Genomic DNA, 19696 nt, shown 5'->3' with positions numbered 1-19696 from the left:
GGAAGCCATGACTCTCCAATCTTGCTTGAGCTTTAGGATTCGTTTTGGAGGTGGAAGCCACTGCTCTTCACTCTTGCTTAAGCTTCAAGTTTAGTGTCAAAGAAGGAAGGCACTGCTCTTCACTCTTGCTTAAGCTTCGGGGTTAGTGTCAAAGAAGGAAGGCACTGCTCTCCACTTTTGCTTAAGTTTTAGGACTAGTGTTGGAGGCATGGCTTTTGGGCTCCACTTCATCTTCGATTTAACTTTTGATGGAGTGGTTATATAGGATTGTGGTGCGGGTTTTCTTGGATTCAAAACCCAAATGTAGGGGTTCCCTTCATAGAAACCTTGTGTTTCTAATATCTTGGTTATTGGGTCCCACCAGAATGTCAACTATTGAGGGCAAACTAGGGTTTAAGGCTATCGTCACTTTCCACTTGCTCGTTCTTTCACTAATTAGCTGTCTTATATTTCTTCACACGTCCTCTTTCTATGGTCCTTTAGCTCCATCACATGTGTGGTCATTCTCACCATCCCCACACCCAATTTCTCTTTTTTCCAAATCATGATAGGCCCACAAAATGGCATGGATTTTTTCGTCTAATTGAGTGGGCTCACTACCAAGACCTACAACGTAGCTTGTTGGTGCTTTCCACTTGCCCATTGGCCATGAGGTAGTAGGGGATTAGCCTAGGTATCACTTATTAAGATATAGGCCTTAGAGCCTTAGTGAACAAGGGTGTAGAAGGTGTGTGGGTGTGAATGGTCCTAAGGGAGCCACCTAACCCTAGGCCACTAGCAAGTCTATTTAAAGGCACATGCCAAAGGCATTTGTATGGAGCAAGAAGCTTAGTTGTGTTTTGAGCAACTTAATAAGCAAGATCCTTTCTTGTATTTGTGAGTCTCTCTCCTCCACATATTTGATCTAGCATGAGCACCACGAAATTCTAACATGGTATCTAGAGCTTGGCAATATTAGGTCACTTTTGTGGTGTAGAATAGGTCAACTTTATTATCTTTTTCTTTGTGGAGCTGAACCTCCTGCTAGTGGAGCAGTTCCAGCAGCTTTAATGGATATGGGGCCATTTGAGCATGGCCTTGGTGGCACTGAAATGTGGGTGCTATTCGAGTGTAGAGACGGTAGTGATCCAAATGTCAATTAAGCGAACACGACAGCGTAGAAGCGTTGGATATAGATGGGTGGAAAAATTACGGATGAGGGTGGTTACAAATCCAAATTTCAAAATGGAGGCAAGAACTCAGGGAACTTTCAACTAAGAACTTGAATAGGACCTTCGGGCGCTCGTGATCGTACAAGAAATCAGACGAGTTCTTCTTCCTCAGCCGCGACATTGCCATCTGAGCAAGCTGGCACACAAACCCTGCAGAGCAGCTATACTACTGTTGTTGTCGATGTCTGTAGTAGGTGAGTATAAGCTATGTGGGCTTAGGGCTTTTGAAGCCCATATTTTGAAGCACCTACAGCTTGAATCTCAGCCCTAATAGCGGCCTGACGCATTCGCTACATTGAAAAAACCAAGCTGCTCTCTTGAAAGCCATTGAAGCTTCCATTAAAGCTTCAAAATCAAGTGTTTTTTATTTCACTAATCTCCTCTTCTTAGCTTCAAATCTCTTGAGTGCTTCTTGAAGTGTTTTGCTCCAAATTCTTTGATGTTGTGGGCATACACCATGAGGTGTTCATGAGCCTCATTCTCATCAAGCTTCATCAACATCATCTTCAAGTGCACAAAGCTTCTCAAAGTGTGCTTGCTTAACACTAATAATGGTCATAACCATCAAAGGAGGAGGTATTTAACATTAAGGAGGCTCTTCATCAATATTGGAGGTCGGGCACACCCCATAAGTGTCACATTATAAGTCTTCATCATCAACCCGCTTCTATGCCTACCTTGGCAAGCTTCAAAGGAGAAATGGTGCAACCATAAACCATTGTCTTCATCCCATAAGCCAAAGAGGTTGAAGTTTTCTGGTTTTTCATCATCAAACTCAGTTCCTTGAGTGGTTTAAAGTTAGGCACATGTAAACTAAGTGCTCATCTTTAATGGTTTTGTGTATCACCCTCCTTGAGGCTCTTGTTTGTAAGAGGCATAGGCATGTCATAAGCCATATGCTCTCATTTCCCAAGCCCAAGGCATGTCATTCTGCTGCATATTCAACATTTTCATCTTCTAAGATGAGTTTTAAGGTTGAGCATAGCATCACTAAGTGCTCTACCTTGTTGTTTGTCATGTTTTTAAAAGCATCTCTTGGCATTGTCTTCGTAAGAGGCATAGGCAACATTATGAGCCATGCCCTCACCTTCTTGAGCCAAGAATAATGTACCTTATTGGTTTGAGCATTTACCTCAACCACTTACTCACTTTCATTAAGCTTGTACCTTCAAATCCTAATGGGTATCATGTAACCAACATGCACAAAAGCTTTTGTTATCAAGGAGTGTCTACTGCCCTTGACCAATCTATAAGGCAAGTGGTAAGACCCTCCCTTTCCCTTTCCCATATAAATCTACCTCATAACCAATGTACCTTATTGGTTTGAGCATTTACCTCAACCACTTACTCACTTTCATTAAGCTTGTACCTTCAAATCCTAATGGGTATCATGTAACCAACATGCACAAAAGCTTTTGTTGTAATCAAGGAGTGTCTACTGCCCTTGACCAATCTATAAGGCAAGTGGTAAGACCCTCCCTTTCCCATATAAATCTACCTCATAACCATTACTCTAAAGAAGGTCCTCATTGCCCATGGAGGAGGTATGGTATGTAGAAAAGCATCAAGCATGTTGAAGGAACATCTATGTGTGCAAACCACTTAAGCAAGGGTGGCAGCCTTGTTTTGATCATTGTGTGAGAATGATCAAGGTGAAAAGCATGTGGAAGCAATGACATGTATGTCCAAAGCATGTTAACTACAAGAGGTCAAGCAAGCACAAAGAGTGGGGTGCACCATCATTAAGGTGTACATCGACATCAAATAAAGACTTAGATGGCATCATTGTATTAGCCTCTAAGGCTAATACAATGAGTGGGGTGCACCATCATTAAGGTGTACATCGACATCAAATAAAGACTTAGATGGCATCATTGTATTAGCCTCTAAGGCTCTAAAAACATAGTTGTAAGTCCTAGATAACCACACCACCATGAACATTCTTGTAAGCCTAATGTTATAAAGGCACATTTTTTTTCCCATATGTCCAATACCACCCATTCCAAGCACATTTTTTCATGGTGGCTGGTATTGAGGGGGGGTATTAAGATATAGGCCTTGGAGCCTTAGTGAACAAGGGTGTAGAAGGTGTGTGGGTGTGAATGGTCCTAAGGGAGCCACCTAACCCTAGGCCACTAGCAAGTCTATTTAAAGGCACATGCCAAAGGCATTTGTATGGAGCAAGAAGCTTAGTTGTATTTTGAGCAGCTTAATAAGCAAGATATTTTCTTGTATTTTGTGAGTCTCTCTCCTCCACATATTCGATCTAGCATGAGCACCACGAAATTCTAACATCACTTTGCACCATAAAGACTAATCAACACTATGGGCTTCTAAACCTTGTGAAAAAAGTGCATTAATAGATGAACAAGCTAGTATTTAGGCAATGTTATCCTTGGTAGCCTTGGTTTTGGCCCATTTAGTTGCATAGTCCATTAAATACATATGTACACATCAAAACTAGCGAGACTAAAGGTCAATGAGATGCATATATCTCTATATCAATTTCCCACCTCATTTTCAAAACATTCCCACGGAGTAATAAGTTTGATTTTTCTATAGTTTAAATCATGGGCTCTAATCTAGCTTTCTATCACACATCACATGCAGGATATTTGCTTTAAATTTTCTAAACATGGATGTTGCAATAGTTTTAATGTTGTTATGTGACCATGGACACATATAACACAATATTTAGGACCTAAAACGAGGGTTCATAACCTCACTTTCATAGATGTTATAGTAGTAATGTGACCATGGGCATATAACACAAAATTTAGGACCTAACAAGGGTTCACAACCCATGCTGTCCAACAAGAATTTGGAATGGTAACCTCTAGACCAAGAGCCTCCATTTCTTCTTGGGGCTAATAACTAGAGGGAATCAAGCCTTGGAGAAGAGGGTCACAATCTCCTCATACTGTAACAATTTGGAACAACCTCTACTGTCCAACAAGAATTTGGAATGGTAACCTCTAGACCAAGAGCCTCCATTTCTTCTTGGGGCTAAGACCTAGAGGGAATCAAGCCTTGGAAGAGGGCCACGATCTCCTCAGACTATAACAATTTGGAACAAGGTGCTATCCACCATAAATGTCCTATTTGATGGCAAGTGTACTAGTGTCATCAAATGCCCTTCTTTATGCCTGATGTACTAGTGTGCACCATAGGGAGGTGATCCATAATTTAGTTCTTTTTATCATGCCTTATTGAGGACCTCTTGTAGAAGAGGAGGAACCCCCTCTATAAATGTATTTATGCTCAAGATGTACTCGTGTGCACCATACAGAGGTGATCCACAATTCAGTTCTTTTTATCATGCCTACTGATGACCTCTTGTAGAAGAGGAGGAGCCACCTCTTGTAGAAGAGGAGGAGCCACCTCCATAAATGTCTAAACACTTAGCTCCTCCTCTTGTAGAAGAGGAGGAGCCACCTCCATAAATGTCTAAACACTTAGCTTTTTTGAAGTAACAATGAATAATTTTTCTATACACAATGGCCAAAGCTTCTCTTTCAATTATTTTGAGTTGTCCCACTAGAATAAAAAATGGACCAGTCCACTGTTGTTGTAGCATCTGGTTGGGCTAGCACCACACCCACACCTATACCCTAGCATGTGTGTGCACATGAAAGATAAGGACTAGTGGTGCCGAGAGATTGGTGCCTCAATAACCTTAATTTTTGGGCTAGCACACACCCACACATATACCTTAGCATGTGTGTGCACATGAAAGATCAAGGACCAACGTAGTGTTACCAAGAGTTTGGTGCTTTAGTAATCTCAAAGGGTCAAAATGAAAAGAGGAGATATAGTATACATGCATTTGGTGTCTCATTTTTAAAATCCATATGTATTTACTTTTTGTATTTTCATAAACCCTCTTTTTTATACTCCTTTCCATGATTATGATTTTCTATTTGCCTCTATTTACGATCCCCTTCTATAAAAGTTATGCACTCTAAGTTTTTCAGACTATGTGTGACCTTAAACTACATGAAAATAGATGTTAATAAATAGTATCTTAACTTGGAGAATCTTTTTCGTGAGAAATCATGTTCACATACAAGTACAACACATGATATTTGGTGAAACATTGAGGGAAAAACCATACATTTTAGAAAAATTTAAGAAAAATGCCTAAATTTGATTAAATTATTTTTAGGGGGAAAATGAGGGAGGGAAGATACATTTGGGGAAGTTTTGGGCTAGTGGTTTGGCCCACATTTGCTATTGTATGTCTGAAATTGGATCTAAATGTTATGTCTTACCTGTATTTCATTGGTTGTGAAAACGCTTTGAAATTGACAAAACACTTTTTTTTTGGGTGTGTATATGGACCGCCTTTATTCCCTATAGATATCCACTTCCCTATATGGATACCTACACAACAAATAGGCTACCATACTAGAGTTGACAAGATATTCATGAGAGCTTAGCACAACAAATTCAACTCAAGCCCGCTGTGCTGACAACCAAACAAATCTTCCATCCTAAAAGTTTTTTCAAAGTTAGAGGCCTTTCCAATGTGAGTTTTAGTGTTGCATTTAGATTTAAAAACTCATCTCGCTTAGTGTAAAAGAATTCGAAAGGTATAACTAGCTCTTCCCACATGCATCTTCCAAAGCACGCTCTATGGATTGTGCAAGAGTTTGCTAAGGCCTTTGGCTCTAGATGCAATATTCATAAATCTAGGATCATTAGCTTGACTAAAGATAATGAATTTGACTTGGAGAGATGGGGGTGTGATGTAATAAGGAGGGGACAGATAATCACACATTTGGGTGTCCCTTTTGGAGTGGAGGTATCAAATAGACCAACCGGCTAACTGGGATATTGAGAGACTCCTTAATAAGTTGAAGAAGTGGGAGGGGATCAGGGTTCCTTTTCATGATAGGGCGGTCATCTGTAGGGACATTCCTATGAAGAAATAGGGGGATTGATAGAAAAGTGGCAGCTTGGTTAGCCTGGGATAAGTTGAGCTTATCTAAGAGGGAAGGAGGCATTGGGATTTTGCACTTATCCACTCATGCTGAAGCCAGGATAGCTATGAGTCTACCTAAATGCCTACATCAAGAGGAGACTTGGACCAGGATACTAAGGAAACTGGTTGAGGATTTTAATGTGCTACTTACAGTTAGGTAAATGGGATTACGTCGGAAAGATAAGCTTTTATCTTATGCTCCCCTAAAATTTATAGGTTCTCCCTTTTGCAAGTTTTTATGTGGCTAACTGGAAGGAAGTGTTGGGGCTAGTGAAATGGAATGGCTATACCAGAGTCACAGGGAACTCTTTGTTTAGTATGGAGATATGGTGGACTCATAAGTTCACTCCTCCTTGGCCCTTTTGGATATTAGATTAGCTAGGAAGTTGAATAACAAAGGGCTAAGGAGATTGGCTGATTGCTGGCGGGATTGGTATCTGGTGGAAGGTTCTCCCTTTTGCAACAAGTTTTTATGTGGCTAACTAGAAGGAAGTGTTGGGGCTAGTGAAATGGAATGGCTATACCAGAGTCACAGGGAACTCTCTGTTTAGTATGGAGGAGATATGGTGGACTCATAAGTTCACTCCTCCTTTGGCCCTTTTGGATATTAGATTAGCTAGGAAGTTGAATAACAAAGAGCTAAGGAGATTGGCTGGCGGGATTGGTATCTGGTGGAAGGTTCTCCCTTTTGCAAGTTTTTATGTGGCTAACTAGAAGGAAGTGTTGGGGAATGGCTATACCAGAGTCACAGGGAACTCTCTGTTTAGTATGGAGGAGATATGGTGGACTCATAAGTTCACTCCTCCTTTGGCCCTTTTGGATATTAGATTAGCTAGGAAGTTGAATAACAAAGGGCTAAGGAGATTGGCGGGATTGGTATCTGGTGGAATGGAAGGAGTTGGGACAGCTAAAGGAGGCTCCAATCAGGGGAATTGTGGAGCTGGCGAGACAAGTATTGGTGGAAGTGGAAAGGGGATGGGTGTCTACTACATTTGATGAGACTTGCTAGGTGAAAGACTGGGCTTGGTTTAATGGAGTTAAGTTAGATAAAGGGGTAACAATGACTCTATATGAGGAGCTGAGCAGGAGTGAAGTGAATGTGTGGTATTGTAATAAAATCTGGAGGGTGAGTTGAAAGTTTAACATTTGGATGAAGAGATGGAAGATGATATGGGAAGTGGGTATTCTTGTGGAGAGTGTGTATGTGGGCTTTGCCTATTGGGTATAAACTTTTGCAGAGAAACTTCACCTTTGGGATTTGCCCTAATGTAGATCAGCATTGGAGGATGGGAGACATGCTTCTTGGGACTGTCCAGCCATTAGAGGGGCTTGGGACAAGATTGGGAAATGGGTTTCAACAAGCAGTATAGGGTTGCAAGGGTATTGGGGGGATTGGGTGTTGGGAAGATTGTTTGTAGATGCTGGGGCTACTAATTTGGTTTTTAGTATTATTAGATATTGCTGTCTCTAGGAGATATTAAACTCTAGGAATAGTATAATATTTTAGAAAGAGCCTTGCTAGGGGGTTGATGTGATAGAGTTGATGCATAGATGCGTATATAAGTGTTGGTATGTATATTATGTTAATAAAATGAATGATGGTGTTGTGGTGTAGCTGATCTACGCCTTGTAGTCTGGGATTAGACGATCTGATCTCTGGTTGAGGAGATTCTTCCTAACAGATGGTGTTTTGGGGTAGAGCTGTATAGTTCTGGATTTGAAGGCAAAACTGCTTAAATTTGGGCCAAAGACAAAGAGATGGTATTTGAAGGAGAAGCAATAGTCTACACATTTGTTGGCTTCGTTGAGAACGCCTTGGTGGGTAGAAGACCAGTGGTGAAAGTATGGACTGAAGGAGAGTACATGGAGAAGCATTCTCCAAAAGGCTGCACCTCAAAGGCTATGATTTGTGCTTGTATGCAACTAGGGTATCATATTTCTTGGGAGAAATCCTCTTTTGTTTGGGAGATGAGAGGTGGGATCTGATATGGAGTTTATTAAACAGTGAAATGGTGGGAGTTTAGGAAGTGATAGATTTGAATCTTGTATATAAATGTTGATAAGTTTCTAATATAGCTATTTTATGTATAAAAAAAAGAATATGGGTGCCAAATTTTGTTTGGTAAATAATTAATTTGTTGAGGTGGTATAACCCTAGGAGTGAGAAATGGGATGTGACCTTAGAGTGTAAGGTGTGGAGATGGGAGGCTAAACAAAAAATTAAATTCTCACGGTTTCTTTGGATCCTTCCTTAATTGCCTTAGGGGGCAATAAAATGGAAAGAGGTTGAGGCCATTTTGAGGCTGTGGGGCAGAGAGAGAGAGAGAGAGAGAGAGAGAGAGAGAGAGAGAGTATCTATTATACAAATAATCTTCATGCTATCCATATGTTGTCATATCCTTCTTACTACTCATTTTTATTTCATATCTTTCTAACATGTTTTTATCATTAAAATAAATGACTTATTCCATCTTTATGATAACCAATCCTAGAGAGAGAGAGAGAGAGAGAGAGAGAGATTCGCCTTGCATTGTCTGCAAGAGAGAGCGATCCGGCTTGGTCGTAAAAAAAATAAAAATCGAAAGCTAAATAAGCGATGTTGGTTTAAACCTTAGAACCTTAATTAATAAATTGAGCTCGATTAATTATTTAATGTGTAGCCCAAATATATATGTGTATCCACATACTATTTACTCCTAAATTAGGAAAGAGATAATATTAAGCATGCGTAAAAATAAAAATAATGTAGGTTCTAAAACATTGCGGGAATTTACTTTTTGGGAAAAGCAGGAATTAAAACCATCGCTTTGTTCTTCGTTCTTTTTCTTGTTCACCAAGAAGAAGAAGATTCTCCTCGGATCTCTCGATCGCTGCGTTCCTTCCTGTGAGTCGGAGAGATCACAAGTCGGAAGGTCAGATCAGGACAACCGCTCCATCGCTGCTGTTTCTTAGGTTCGGGCATACACACACACACACACACGAGGTTTAGAGGGGGGGGGGGGAGGGACAAGATGAGCGACATCTTTGATGGGTACGAGAGGCAGTACTGCGAGCTCTCCACCAATCTATCTAGGAAATGTGCAACCCTTGCAGCTCTCTCCGGAGGTAAGAGCCCCATTGTAATGCAATGTTTTCTATCAATTGATCCCATCCATGCGTCACAAATATACATTTGTTGCTATGTTGGAGCCATTGTCTTCTAAGATCCATTGTTATGCTAGATCGATGACTTCATGAACATCCTGGATTATAAATTTGACATTCATTTCGATGTATATGTATAAACATATGCGGATATGTGTTATGCTAGATCGACGACTTCATGTGTTTTAACATCCTGGATTATAAATTCGACATTCATTTCGATGTATACGTATAAACATATGCGCATGTGTATATGTATGTATGTGTGTATGTATGCATGTATATACAGACACATACATATATCATGTGTTGGATTATAAACCCCCCTCTCAATGTCTGTCTACAAATTGGTGTAATGGCAAGGAGTTCTTTTATAACTCCAAAACTCTCTCTAGCAATTGGAGTGGAGATTGAGAGAAGCGTGGCTGACCACCGAATCTAGTTCAGTCTTTGTCAATGGCTAAAAGCTGTTAGCATTATTCATCTCCTAGGTTTATGCCCATTTTGTCATGTCCGGGGCGCCCAGTTTGTTCCGGGCAGCACCTATTTTTCCCTCATTCTTTGGCCCTTGGTTGTGGGCTGGGCACCCATTTGATCTCCCTTATTTTCCCATTTTATGCTGGTTGGTTTGTCTTGAGGGGGTCGGCCATGTATGTAGGCTGGTATATATGGCCTAGTGATTCTCTCCCCTTGTTCACTTACGAGAGCCTTCACGGGCCGAGTCCTCCCTCACGGGAGTTTGTCATCATGCCCTCACTTACGGGGACCACCCCACGCTAGGGGCAGACATGTACAATTCATCTTCATTGTTATGCAGATTTTTTTTCTCTCTTCTCTCTGTGCCATTGTCTCATTCCTTGCTTTCCGCTGCGCACTTTGACATGGTATCAGAGCTCCAAGTTCTGGCGTTTTTCTGGAGCTGATCCTGGTGTTTTCTGCTGGAGGATGGAGAAGGAGAAGATCTGCATTTTTGGAGCTACTGTTCGCGTGCAGAAGGGCGGTTGCTCAGGCTGCGTTTTTGTTGGAGGTTTGGACCTGATTCGGCAGGGCTGCTCAGCCTTGCAGTGTATTTGGAGGGTGCGTGCACTCAGAGGCGGCTGTTGTCCTACACGGGGATGGAGGAGGCGGGGTCCTGTGGGGATGCTCTGGCGAGGGTACAGGCAGGTACCCTGGTGGCCCATGTCCCACCCACCCTACTTCATGCCACAAAGGCAGCCCATCCCGTAGGGTCTTGAACAGTTTCTTGAGAGTACAGGTTTACCAGAGATTGATGTGGGTAATGTCATTCCATGGCAGACAGGTACTTGCACAGTTTCCAGATGCAGGTTCAGGTTTTCAGGTTCCAAAGGTTTGCGAGAGGTTGTAGCAACAGTTTGGAGATGTGATGCATGGCCTCGGAGTTTTCTCACGTAGAGGATGCAGATAGATGCATCTGAGATTTCTTGGGATGCTGGAGCAGTTTTTCACTGCAGTTGGTGCATCGGGGTGCTGTGATGGTTGATTTCTTCGACCTGATCTGGACAGGCAGTAGGACATAATCAGACACCTTTTAGGGCTGAGTGGGACCAAGAGAAGGCATGGACCAGGCAGCAACCTGACAGGAGGAATACGCCAAGAATGTGCTGGTCGGCAGCATTAAATGCTGGTCGGCCAGTTTGGGTCCAGTCGGCCAGATTTGCAAGGGGCTATATAAAGAGGGCCAAGGTCTTTATGTCATTCATTCAAGTTCCCACTTGGGACTTGGGTCATAGGTAGGAGTACAAGTGACCTTTTTCAAGGGAAGCTAAGCTTCCAACATGGCATTGTAACAGACAAGTATATGAATAAGATTTTGAGTAGGTTAGGTCATTGCTTTCTCTCTTGCGTTTTTATCCAGTTGTTTGTGCATCAAGCATCCAGTGGGAGTGCTGCGTTTTCCATTGAGTGATGATCTGGCCACAGTGGCTTCCGCATGTGACATTGGTATCAGTGCCAACACTCGGCAGGATTTCCAGTGCTCCAAGAGTAGTCCCAAGAGAAGGTGCACAGTCCGAGGCAGGGAACACAGCTAAGGGTAGATCTCCAAAGGAGGATGGTCGGTGATCAGCAAAGTCATAGGGAAAAGGCAGTCCATGGGTGGGTGCCAAAGGGCATACCAGTGAGCCCATAGGAATACTGGTTCCAAGGGATGGTAGTTATCCAAGGGGGGAGCGAAGATGCCAGTGATCAGCCTCAGGGAAGGACACCAAGACCCCGTGTTCAAGGGACATGGCATGAAGGCAGGGAGACTCAGTGGATCAGGATGCAGGTTCTTCAAGTGGAGCAATCGTGGAGGATAGCAATGTTTCCAAGTCAAGTCAAGTTGCCAGACGTCCAAGGATGACAGTGAGGAGACAAGGCAGGGAATGAGGGATGATGACAGTCATCCAAAGAGGTAGGTTGGATCCCCATCATCAAGTTTAGCGGGGGGGGGGGGGGGGGGGCGCGGGGGGGGGGGGGGGGATGTCACGTGCATGCCACGTGGACATGCTTCCGCACTGATCTGGACAGGCAGTAGGACATAATCAGACACCTTTTAGGGCTGAGTGGGACCAAGAGAAGGCGTGGACCAGGCAGCAATGTGACAGGAGGAATACGCCAAGAATGTGCTGGTGGGCAGCATTAAATGTTGGTCGGCTAGTTTGGGTCCAATCGGCCAGATTTGCAAGGGGCTATATAAAGAGGGCCAAGGTCTTTATGTCATTCGTTCAAGTTCCCACTTGGGACTTGGGTCATAGGTAGGAGTACAAGTGACCTTTTTTAATTGAAGCTAAGCTTCCAACATGGCATTGTAACAGACAAGTATATGAATAAGATTTTGAGTAGGTTAGGTCACTGCTTTCTCTCTTGCGTTTTTATCCAGTTGTTTGTGCATCAAGCATCCAGTGGGAGTGCTGCGTTTTCCATTGAGTGATGATTTGGCCACAGAGGCTTCCGCATGTGACATTGGTATTAGAGTGCCAGCACTCAGCAGGATTTCCAGTGCTCCAAGAGCAGTCCCAAGAGAAGGTGCACAGTCCGAGGCAGGGAACACAGCTAAGGGTAGATCTCCAAAGGAGGATGGTCGGTGATCAGCAAAGCCATAGGGAAAAGGTAGTCCATGGGTGGGTGCCAAAGGGCATACCAGTGAGCCCGGTTCCAAGGGATGGTAGTCATCCAAGGGGGGAGCGAAGATGCTAGTGATCAGCCTCAGGGAAGGACACCAAGACCCCGTGTTCAAGGGACAGGGCATGAAGGCAGGGGGACTCAGTGGATCAGGATGATGCAGGTTCTTCAAGTGGAGCAATCGCGGAGGATAGCAATGTTTCTAGGTCAAGTCAAGTTGCCAGACGTCCAAGGATGACAGCGAGGAGACAGCAGGGAATGAGGGATGATGACAGTCATCCAAAGAGGCAGGTTGGATCCCCATCATCGAGTTTAGGAGGGGGGGGATGTCACGTGCATGCCGCGTGGACGTGCTTCTGCATTGATCTGGACAGGCAGTAAGACATAATTAGACACCTTTTAGGGCTGAGTGGGACCAAGAGAAGGCGTGAACCAGGCAGCAATCCGACAGGAGGAATACGCCAAGAATGTGCTGGTTGGCAGCATTAAATGCTGGTCGGTCAGTTTGGGTCCAGCCGGCGAGATTTGCAAGGGGCTATATAAAGAGGGCCAAGGTCTTTATGTCATTCATTCTAGTTCCCACTTGGGACTTGGGTCATAGGTAGGAGTACAAGTGACCTTTTTCAAGGGAAGCTAAGCTTCCAACATGGCATTGTAACAGACAAGTATATGAATAAGATTTTGAGTAGGTTAGGTCACTGCTTTCTCTCTTGCGTTTTTATCCAGTTGTTTGTGCATCAAGCATCCAGTGGGAGTGCTGCGTTTTCCATTGAGTGATGATCTGGCCACAGAGGCTTCCGCATGTCAAAGGTTGTTATCCAAGGGACATAGTCGTCAATTAAGGATGTTAGAGAACGTTAAGAGTCCATAACAACAAATGTAGGATGCCATGAATATCTATAGCTCCAATACAGCCACAAATGCAGGGTTTGCCGAAAGACATGGCTAGTTATGTATGTGTGTGGTATGTTTGTGGCTTTATGGACATGCTGTCTTGCCTTCTTCATGTGACCTATATTACATGTTGGACCTGTATCTATTCATGCTGCTTTTTCCATCCTGATATGGTGTAACGGTGCCTTTTATCATTACAGTGATTTGGACCCATAGCTATTGAGACTCTCCCCTAGTATTGTCAAATCTACCACCTGCAAGGGTCCCTTCAACTCGACATCTCTACTTTCAACACTACATTTGGTCTAAACTTATCATCTGACGCGATATTGTTGTGACAGATGACGTCAAGTGTGAAATGATATGCATATGTGCATGCAGAGTTTGTTAGCTCAAAAATCAAAAGTTGTTAACCTTCTGGCCATGCAGCTGATCATGTTAATCTTTAAAGAGGGGACTGTTTTGTGCAGTTGCAGTTCAAGGTGCCCAAACAAACTTGTCACTGTGATCCAAGGTGTTCAGAAATGTCAGCTGAGGTACCTAGGATATGTATTGATCAGGATAAGGTAGATTAGGTACGTTTCAATCAAAAAAGGTAAAAATATACAATGCTATATTCGAAAGAATTGTGCATGGAGGATTGGTACAGACTGCTTGGAGAAGCATATGGGCTGGAATATGCCAAAGATTTGGTGAGCAAGATGGGCTTTGACTCTTCTAGGCAACATTTTTGTCTCTAAAATTTGAGAAGGAAGTGGTATTGAAGGGAAAAAAAAGTTAATTCGAGGCACAGTTACGTGGAAACCCTATTTATACAACCAAAGACATATAGGCAAAGACACATTTTCACGCTTTTATGTTCTTTTTGCATTTTGATGATGTTTTTGGTGTGTGAAATTAAAACATTAGGAAAACTTTTGCTAACTTTCCTACATGTTTACAAACCTTGTTTTACGCTTCACCACAATCTTCACTTTCATCCTGTCATTGTGGTACACTAAGCTTCACAACCATGTCATGCTGGATTAACCTAGCTATGGATCAGTAAAACTACTTATGTCATGCTGGATCAACCTAGCTATGGATAAGTAAAACTACTTATGTCATGCTGGATCAACGTGGCTATGGATAAGTAAAACTACCTATGTCATGCTGGATCAACGTGGCTATGGATCAGCAAAACTACTTTCCTAATCATCTCGGTAATGCATTAAGCCTCTTTTTAGGGCCTTCATCTCTCTCTCTCTCTCTCTCTCTCTCTCTCTCTCTCAGATGGCTTCAGAAAGAGACCCTCATATCAGGTAGAAACAAGGAGGGCGGCCAATTACAAGCCAAGCCCTTAGACCTGACATTTACTGTCACATACATTGGGCCTGAGATGCATGTGCCATGGCTAAGGTAGGCCATGTACAGGGGACGCCTTTGTTAGCCCTTGTTTATGAAGGGACAGGTCATTAAGTGACTTTGAGAATTAGGGTTTGCACAGGGAATGGGCAGGAGAGCAGCTAGAAGTCCGCTTGGACAGCATTGGGTATCATTGGAATGCAAGACACTGCTAAGGTTGTGGAGTTGGGGCCAGTGCCAGAGCAAGGCCAGATCAAACAGGTTTGGGCAAGCCGTGGGAAGCCCTGGAGCGGGCATGAGCCTGGCTAGGTGTCCAAGGGGCGGCCAGGATCTGCGATGTAAAATTCCTTAAAAGGGAGCAAACTAAGGTCAAAAGGGTCTTAGTAATTTCTTAATTGAGCTCTAGATATCCTATTCTTGCAATTATGACTTTCATCATTTGCCTTAATCCAGTCTAGATTAGTGGAATGTAGATTAGAGATAGAGCTGCAAGTAACTTCAATAATCGGGCGTGTGTGAAGTTTGAACACCCCTTGAACATTGGCCAAAAGCAACGAGTTGTGTAGAAATCCACAGCAGGCGACTAGATTGGGGATTTGGTTGCAGGAGAGGTGAGCTCCGTTTGCTCAAACACAGCTGCAAGAATAGCATCAAGATGAGCTTTTCAAGCGAGCACATGGTCCACTACCATTGACAGCACTTCTCTGAACACCCACAACATAGACTGGGCACCTCTTGTCATCACCAAGGCAGCAGTATTCGGTGAGCTTCAACACAACCAGAAGCAGCATTCTTGCAAGAGGAGTAAAAACGCTCTACAGGCCGCTCCCCCTTGAGTGGGCCTCTTTCAGTAAGCACAAAAGCAAAGAGAGACGGAGATAAAAGGTTACAGTAATTTGAGAAGCCTTCGCTGCCGATGACTGTGAGCAACTACAACCCTTCATTTGCAGCCCATCTTGGTGGTGCCTCTTGTGCAGCACACACTTCAACATCCACACATGGTTCTATGAGGGCAAAAGGACGAAAGGACCAGATGTACGAGAGATCAGAGCAAAACAACACAGCATAAAATGAGTGAGTGAGTGTATATATGATGGTGAGTGAAAGTATGTACAAGAGGCCCTTTGATGTGAGGAGTCTCTGAGTAGAAGACCAGTGCAGAAGCAAAGACGATGTTAGAGCTGAAGCACGGTCGATGACGAAGGCTCGCGTCGATGTGAGGCAAAGGCACTCCATTCTGATGGGAGAATTGAATTAGGGTTTCATGTGGGAGACAAACGCAGAGAAGAAGGGAGAGAGAGAGAGAGAGAGTTGTGGGGATAAGTCAACTCAAGCATTGAGTGTGTGACTCCCCTATCACACATGTATATTGCACTAGTACACATAGTGCACTTAGTACATTAAAAGTACTAAGTGTACTATGTACTATAACTTATGGGCTTGTACACACTATAAGGGAGTTGTGGGGATAAGTCAACTCAAGCATTGAGTGTGTGACTCCCCTATCACACATGTATATTGCACTAGTACACATAGTGCACTTAGTACATTAAAAGTACTAAGTGTACTATGTACTATAACTTATGGGCTTGTACACACTATAAGGGTGGGCATAATGCCTTTACCCCAACACATTCGGTGGTCGGTGTCAAAGGCTTCTGTTGGTGGATGCAGAGGTGCTCCGAGGTGGTAGTGGTAGCGAAGGTGAAGTGATGATGCAGACTCTGGTGACAAGGGTTCTGCGATACCTGAATGGTGATGAAGAGCAGAGAGTGGTGCAAGCTCTAGTGACAAGGGTGCTGCAATACTTGAGGGTGGTGAGGAGCAGAGAGGGCTGTCGTCCCTAGTGGGGTCGATGGTGAAGATAAGCAAAGAGGGCTGCCATCCCGGTGATGTGAGATGGTGAGCAGAGAGGGCTGCTGTCCCGAGGTAAACTGTAGAAGAAAAACGATGATGTGCTGTAGTAGAGTGTGGGCTGCTGTCCCAAGATATGTACTGATGATAAAACGTTGATGTGCTGTACAGTAGCAGTAGCAAAGAGTGGGCTACTGTCCCAAAGAGTGAACTGAAATAAAACGCTGATGTGCTTAAGTGTAGCAGAGAGGGCTGCTGTCCCATGAGCAGATGTGAAACGCTGATGTGCTGGAGCTGACAGGCGAGGATGATGAAGCAGATATAGTGTAGGCGCCGGCAGTAGCAGCAGATGGTACCTGATATGGTCAATGATGTACAAATGATGAATGGTCAAGCTATGCTATATATAGTAAGGGGGTGTGCTGGTCGGCCAGGCCAGGGGCTGTTGGCCAGCAGCAAGACCCAAAAAACATGAAATAAAACCTAAAAAATCCAATAAAATCCCCCTTTTTAGGGTTGGACAAAATGCCGTTTTCACACACCCCTCTCAGGCCAAAAAGGGGACCATGAAAGAAGATGAGAAAAAATGAAGGATGCCAGGGCTCCACACTAACATTTCGGCAAAAGGAATGTATCGCCCTCTGGAAGCAAAGTCTAACAAAGTCAGAGAGGGAGATTGTGATGGCAAAGGTAGTGAAGGTGAGTTGATGTAGATGGGTCGATCGTCTCTCCCAGAGTAAGATCTTGAAAAGGGCTCTCTTCTGAGTAAGAAGTTCTAGTGTGTGGTCCAGATCAGAGTTTGGAGAATCAACTTGTGGTGAGAAAAATTGGTCCTCCGGGAGTGCAGGTAGACGATCCATGCTGTGTGCTCTCGAGGTCTTCAATCCCTTTGCTCACGATAGCTCTGATACGATGAGACCAGGTGTACGAGAGATCAGAGCAAAACAACACAGCATGAAATGGGTGAGTGAGTGTATATATGATGGTGAGTGAAAGTATGTACAAGAGGCCCTCTATTGTGAGGAGACTGTGAGTAGAAGACCAGTGCAGATGCAAAGACGATGTTGGAGCTGAAGCACGGTCGATGACGAAGGCTCGCGTCGATGTGAGGCAAAGGCACTCCGTGAGGTGGTCGGTGTCGAACGCTCACGTCGGTGGATGCACAGGCAATCCGAGGTTGTAGTGGCAGCGGAAGGTGAAGTGATGATGTAGATGATGCAGACTCTGGTGACATGGGTGTTGTTGTACCTGAATGGTGATGAAGAGTAGAGAGGGTTGCCGTCCCGAGTGGTGCAAGCTCTGGTGACAAGGGTGCTGCAATACTTGAGGGGTGGTGAGGAGCAGAGAGGGCTGCCGTCCCGAGTGGTGTCGATGGATGGTGAAGATAAGCAGAGAGGGCTGCTGTCCCGATGTGAGATGGTGAGTAGAGAGGGTTGCTATCCCGTGGTAAACTGTAAAAGAAAAATGATGATGTGCTGTAGCAGAGAGTGGGCTGCTGTCCCATAGAGTGAATTGAAGATAAAACGCTGATGTGCTGTACAGTAGTGGAGAGGGCTGTTGTCCCATGAGAAGATGTTAAATGTTGATGTGCTGGAGCTGAAAGGCGAGGATGATGAAGCAGATATAGTGTATGCGTCAACAGCAGCAGCAGCAGCAACAGCAGATGGTACCTGATATGGTCAGATGGTACCTATTATGGTCGATGATGTGGTACAAATGATGAATGGTCAAGCTATGCTATATATAGTAAGGGGGTGTGCTGGTCGGCCAGCAGCAAGACCCAAAAACATGAAATAAAACCTAAAAAATCCAATAAAATTTCCCTTTTTAGGGTTGGACAAAATGCCATTTTCACACACCCCCTCTCAGGCCAAAAAGGGGACCATGAGAGAAGATGAGAAAAAATGAAAGATGCCAGGGTCCCACACTAACACTCTGGCAGAAGGAATGTATCCCCCTCTAAAAGCAAAGTCTGATAAATTGAGAGAGAGATCGTGCTGGCAAAGGTAGTGAAGGTGAGTTGATGTAGATGGGTTGATCTTCTCCTAGAGTAAGATCTTGAATAGGGCTCTCCTCTGAGTAAGAACCTCTGAGTAAGAAGTCCCTTTCCCTGTGTGGTCCAGATTAGAGTTTGGAAATGCGTATGTAGGAAACTGGCATGTAAGGTTTTTGGGCCTTAAAAATTTTAGGTGAATAAAAAACGAGTTTTATATTTTGGAACATTTCGTAAAGGTTTCGGTCGGTTTCATATGATTTGAAATGGGTTTCGTTGCTACTATGACTCCGAAGTGGTGGTTGTAGCGGAAGGTGAAGTGATGATGTAGATGATGCAGACTTTGGTGACAAGGGTGTTGCGGTACGTGAATGGTGATGAAGAGCAGAGAGGGTTGCCGTCTCGATTGGTGCAAGCTCTGGTGACAAGGGTGCCTCAATACTTGAGGGGTGGTGAGGAGCAGAGAGGGCTGTCGTCCCGAGTGGGGTCGATGGTGAAGATAAGCAGAGAGGGCTGCCGTCCCGATGATGTGAGATGGTGAGTAGAGAGGGCCGCTATCCCGTGGTAAACTGTAGAAGAAAAACGACAATGTGCTGTAGCAGAGAGTGGGCTGCTGTCCCAAGATATGTATTGATGAAAAAACGTTGATGTGCTGGACAATAGCAAAGAGTGGATGTCATGTGCACATAGTGTATCTACTGTGTGCAGCACGCACACAAGACTAGCTTCGAGGTTGGGCTCCCAAGTGGGAACGCCGCGATGGACGGGCACCCAAGTGTGGATGCCGGACCAAGAGCCTATAAAAGGGTGGCCAAGGTCAGTGAGTTGGTCATAGAATTTCGCGGGTCGTTGCGAGAGCTCTACGATCAGGAGCTTGGATCTAGTATAGACGTGCACATGCTTTATGCAACCGAGGCCGGCAGCAATCTCGAGGCTCACGAGGGTAGCTTTGTGGCGGTATGGGACGTCATGGAGTAGAGATTGGTCGGTGCGTCTTTCTAGTTAGCTCAACTTGTGGCTCAGTGGGGACAGCCAAGACTTGTGGGCTTTGCCCATGGTTGTCATGGTTGGGTGGTGAGTCAGGCCTGCACCCCCTTCACGTTGTTTGGCTTTGTTTTGCAGGTTTTGATTCGTGTCTCAGGATTGCTC

At 44.1% G+C, this 19696-nt stretch overlaps 1 protein-coding gene across 1 annotated transcript in view; it reads left to right on the top strand.

Moving 5' to 3' along the window:
• The first annotated feature begins 9022 nt into the window (after nucleotides 1-9022).
• LOC147613479 (vesicle transport v-SNARE 11-like) overlaps nucleotides 9023-19696 on the top strand; it is a 32449-nt gene continuing 21775 nt past the window's right edge. The window contains exon 1 of the mRNA XM_086781420.1: nucleotides 9023-9300. Coding sequence (XP_086637546.1) covers nucleotides 9207-9300 — 94 coding nt within the window. The 5' untranslated portion in view covers nucleotides 9023-9206. The remainder of the gene's footprint in view (nucleotides 9301-19696) is intronic.

Source organism: Cibotium barometz, chromosome 43 (assembly GCF_041138505.1).
Source record: "Cibotium barometz isolate CiBa-2024 chromosome 43, ASM4113850v1, whole genome shotgun sequence".
Taxonomy (NCBI): Eukaryota; Viridiplantae; Streptophyta; class Polypodiopsida; order Cyatheales; family Cibotiaceae; genus Cibotium; species Cibotium barometz.
This window is presented reverse-complemented; position numbering and strand designations above follow the sequence as displayed.